This window comes from Protobothrops mucrosquamatus, unplaced genomic scaffold (assembly GCF_001527695.2).
Source record: "Protobothrops mucrosquamatus isolate PMUCROS unplaced genomic scaffold, P.Mucros_1.0 scaffold4406, whole genome shotgun sequence".
Lineage (NCBI taxonomy): Eukaryota > Metazoa > Chordata > Lepidosauria > Squamata > Viperidae > Protobothrops > Protobothrops mucrosquamatus.
The window spans coordinates 72,350-76,882 of record NW_015390319.1 but is presented as its reverse complement, the minus strand read 5'-3'; the positions used below and the strand labels follow the sequence as shown (position 1 = coordinate 76,882).

The 4,533-nt window shown below is 37.0% G+C and overlaps 1 protein-coding gene across 1 annotated transcript in view; it reads left to right on the top strand.

The window, feature by feature from the left end:
* Positions 1-1,298: 1,298 nt before the first annotated feature.
* Positions 1,299-4,533, top strand: part of LOC107298972 (MKI67 FHA domain-interacting nucleolar phosphoprotein-like) — a gene marked incomplete at its 5' end in the record, with an annotated part of 3,881 nt that continues 646 nt past the window's right edge. The window contains 3 exon segments of the mRNA XM_015828331.1: positions 1,299-1,407; positions 2,900-3,111; positions 3,981-4,058. Of these exon segments, the coding sequence (XP_015683817.1) occupies positions 1,299-1,407; positions 2,900-3,111; positions 3,981-4,058 (399 nt within the window).

The window sequence follows — 4,533 nt, the reverse complement described above, 5'->3', positions numbered from 1 at the left end:
CAGCCAGCTTTTCTGTCTAAGGCGGGATTAGAACTCACAGTCTCCTGGTGATTGGCCCAAAGTCATTCAGCCAGCTTTTCTGTCTAAGGCGGGATTAGAACTCACAGTCTCCTGAGGATTGGCCCAAAGTCATTCAGCCAGCTTTTCTGTCTAAGGCGGGATTAGAACTCAGTCTCCTGGTGATTGGCCCAAAGTCATTCAGCCAGCTTTTCTGTCTAAGGCGGGATTAGAACTCACAGTCTCCTGGTGATTGGCCCAAAGTCATTCAGCCAGCTTTTCTGTCTAAGGCGGGATTAGAACTCACAGTCTCCTGGTGATTGGCCCAAAGTCATTCAGCCAGCTTTTCTGTCTAAGGCGGGATTAGAACTCACAGTCTCCTGAGGATTGGCCCAAAGTCATTCAGCCAGCTTTTCTGTCTAAAGCGGGATTAGAACTCACAGTCTCCTGGTGATTGACCTAAAGTCTCCTAGCTGATTTTCATGCCTAAGGGAGCCTAGAACCCATTTTCTCATGGTTTCTAGGCCAGCACCTTGACCACTACACCAAACTGGCTTTTTCGCTCTGTCTCTGTGTCGGTTGGGTAGTTATCCTGGGAAACTCCAGGCAAGTCATATAGCAGCCTTCGCCAATTTTTTCCTCCACGACAACGTTGTGGGATAGGTAAGGTTGAGAGGGAATGGCTGACTCAGAGAGTTACCCAAAAAAGTTTCCATGACTAAGGGGGTAATATTCAGTCACCCATTTCATGTAGGTGATTCTGGATGGGGCACACAAGAAGAAACCAAAAACTGTCAGAGCAAGTAAAACAAAGCCATTAAAGCAATTAGAACAATTACAAGCTATATGTGGGAGAGTCTATTTAGAGTCCTACATATGAAATAACTATTTTGCAGTTTTGAGGCTAATTCTGATCTAGCCACTTAATCCAAGCCTTGTACTGCTTACTTTTCCAATGGCATTCCTTCTTACAGGATAATATATTTTTAGGCTAGAAGCTATCAAAACCTTGCTCTAATTTGAATTAACTTTAATGATGATTCCCTGTTTTTTGGACAGTGCATATTAGTGATAACTAAAAACGTTTTGCATTTCATAGGTCCGAAAAAACTTTTTGGGATTGTCACTGGGTGACTTTGGGTCAGTTGTTTTCCCAGTCTAACATACTGTGCAGGGTTGTTGTAAAACAAATTGGGAAAAGGGCTGCTTTACTAATGGTAATAGCAAAGAAAAAAAAATCATTCAGCTACATTTATAAAAGTATTGCATTTTTTTTATTTTTGTATCTTTCTCTTTGATAGACAGGAGGTAGCAAAGGTTATGCTTTTGTGGAATTTGAATATGATGAAATTGCAAAGATAGCTGCAGATACCATGAACAATTACCTTATCCGTGAAAAACTCTTGAAATGTGAGTATATCCCAGTTTGTTAAATATAGCAGTTCCATGAAAGAGTCACTTATGTTGAAATTACCCCATTAAAAGTCCCTTTTTTTCCTTTACAATTTCTCATTCTCTCATTTTCTTTTTTCCTAATTTTTTTTCCTACTCTTTTTTGCAAGGATCATTATTATTCCCTGGTATATTTTACCTGCCTAGTCCATAGTGTGAAGGGAGGGAATGTAACAGCAGGTGTTTCCATGGGGATTCCCTTTTTTTGGAACAATCTGCTCTGTAAGATGAGGGTAGCTTTCACTTTCATAATCTTTTGAAGAGAAGGCACAACTTGACTATTTTTGAAAGGCCTTTGAGAATTGATTGCGTAGCTACAAGCACTTTTTAACATATATTAATTGTGTCATATATTTTAGAGCTGTCCATTGTTTAGTTAGTCCTTTGGGATTGATGCCATCAATAAATTTTATAAACAATGCAGTATAATTAATATTTTGCATTGAGATTAGGCATGTCTGCAGCTTTATTCTCCATTATATTGTCTGCTTTGAAATATAATCCAAACCCCCCAATATAGCTTTTCCTTTTTTTTACAGCTTATCCAACAGACTGATAGATTATATTCAATTTGTATTGATAGTTAGTAACGGGAAAATGATTGAACACCATACAACATTTAAATCATCCTTGATCTTGCCGAAGTGTTTTATTGATTTATCTGTTTGTATAGATGCTTGGAAGCACTAGCAGATGAATTTATTTCTTTATGGAAGTTATACACCCCCTCAATCTAGCCTGGCTATAGGGGTTTACAAGGGCAGTAATAATAGTATTACAATATACAACAACAACAACAACAATAATAGAGTTGGAAGGGACCTTGGAGGTCATCTAGTCCAACTCCCTGCTCAGGCAGGAAACCCTAAACCATTTCAGATAAATGGCTGTCCAATGTCTTCTTAAAAACTTCCAGTGTTGGAGCATTCACAGCTTCCGGAGGCAGGTTGATTAATTGTTCTAACTGTCAGGAAGTTTCTCCTTAGTTCTAGGTTGCTTCTCTCTTCAGTTAGTTTCCATCTGTTGCTTCTTGTCCTGCCCTCAGGTGCTTTGGAGAATAGCTTGACTCCCTCTTCTTTGTGGCAATCCCTGAGATATTGGAATGCAGTGTAATAATATAGTATAAAAGTAATCATATTTATTTAGTCAATTTGTATGGCTAAAAATTGGAAATAATATTAAAATAAACTCCAGTTACAATCAAAAATTAAAATATATAGCCCATGTGCAAGAGAGAAACGAGAGGCAGAACGCAAGGGGAAGCAGTGATCATATCTCATTTTTTGCCTGAAGCAATAATGCCTTGATATTCTGTGTTTAGTAGAATGGACTTGAGGACAATTTCTGTTGCTATTTAAAATATTTTTGGAGAGCGCAAGTAAAGTGGAAGCTCTTATAATGGCCTTGCCCTGTTTCTCACGGCTGCTATTGCCTTGATTGCATGTTACAGGTGAGCTTATGCCAGCAGAAAGAGTACATGAAAACCTCTTTAAAGGTTCTGAGCAAAAGTTCAAAAAGCCATCCTATCCAGCAGTAAAACACTACAACCGGAATCGAACAGCACAGGAGAAAGAAAAGATGGCTGAGAGGCTGTTGAAAAAGGAGGACAAGTTGCGAAAAAGTCTGGCTGAGAAAGGAATAGATTATGATTTCCCCGGATTTGTAAGTGAATGTTCTTTTTTTTTATGAATAATACTTAGCATAATGAGAAGAATGAGGCATAAACGTGATTATTGCATACTGACCATAAATGTAAATGCCTTAAGTTAGAATACAAAGGTTATATTGTCATCAGATAATTGGAGATATGAGACACTTGTGGCTCCCTATGGACTCAAAAGATTGGCATCAGAGTTACTAGTGCTGGGTTTTTAAACACAGGTGTGGGTTTTTCCATCTGTGGGTTTCTAGGATTTTAAAATTTAATGAAATCTAAGTATTTTCTATCCATTATATTGTACGTATTAAGTAGGTAATAATTTAGTTTAAAACTGATTTATTGGGATATCTGGATTTATTTTTTTTGTCTAGAATCTGGGTTTATTTGAGCATGAAATCTTGGGGGGGGTGGTAGGAAACCCCATTGGCAACTCTGATTGACAGCCACTTATAACTTTCTTAAAAAGACACTTGTATCATGCAAGCCGATATTAGTCTTCGCTCTTCAGGTGAAATCTTATAAAGAAGTTATACATTTCTGTCTTGTCCCCCATGGCAAGGAATTAGAAAACTTCCAGATGAAGAAGGTAGAACTGATTTATAAAATAGAAACAATAAATAACATAGGAAGTGGGAGGAAAGGACTAGAACTAGGACTAGCTCCGTTATTCCTAACTAGGAATCAAATTTAGGGTTTTATGTTATTTTATTTCTAGTACTTTCACCCTATTTTTAATGAAAACTGTTTGTACTGAGTTTCACAGCTTCAAGACAAACTCAATATGCCAATTGTTTTGAAGACTATTAGTTAACGTGTTTATTTTTAAAGTTGAATTACAAGGTAATCTTAATGCTAAGACTCTCTTTCTTAGACTGCTCAGATGCCTCTGATAAAGAAAAAGATGGTTTCAAAATCAGTTTCTAATGAGGAGGCAGCAGTGGAAGATAAAGTAAGTGAAAGTTTGGGGTTTTGAAATCTTCTGAATTATGATTGGCCTTTTATTTGAAGAAGGGAAAAAATATTGGAATACAAGTAGTCCTTGAATTTCAACCATAAATGAGCCAAGAATTATGATTGCAAGTCATGCTGGTCATTAAGCGAGTCATGTTACTGTGCCCACCTTTACAAACCTTTTTTTTTTCCCCAGTCATTAAGTAAACCCATTGTATCCAATGGCATTTATTTTTTTTTGCCAGAAATCAGAAGTAAACACCAGTTTCTAGCAAAAAAAAAAAGTCATAAATTGTGATCATGAGACCACAAGATGCTGCATAGGTATCATTTCCAAATAATATAGGCTTAGAAATTTAGTCATGGAAAAGACAATAACGAAGTTACCATATTGAATTAAATTTAAAACATTTGGGGGAAATTGTTCTAAGTATTTCCTTCAGAAAGTAACTGTGAAGAGTTCGTCAGCTTTT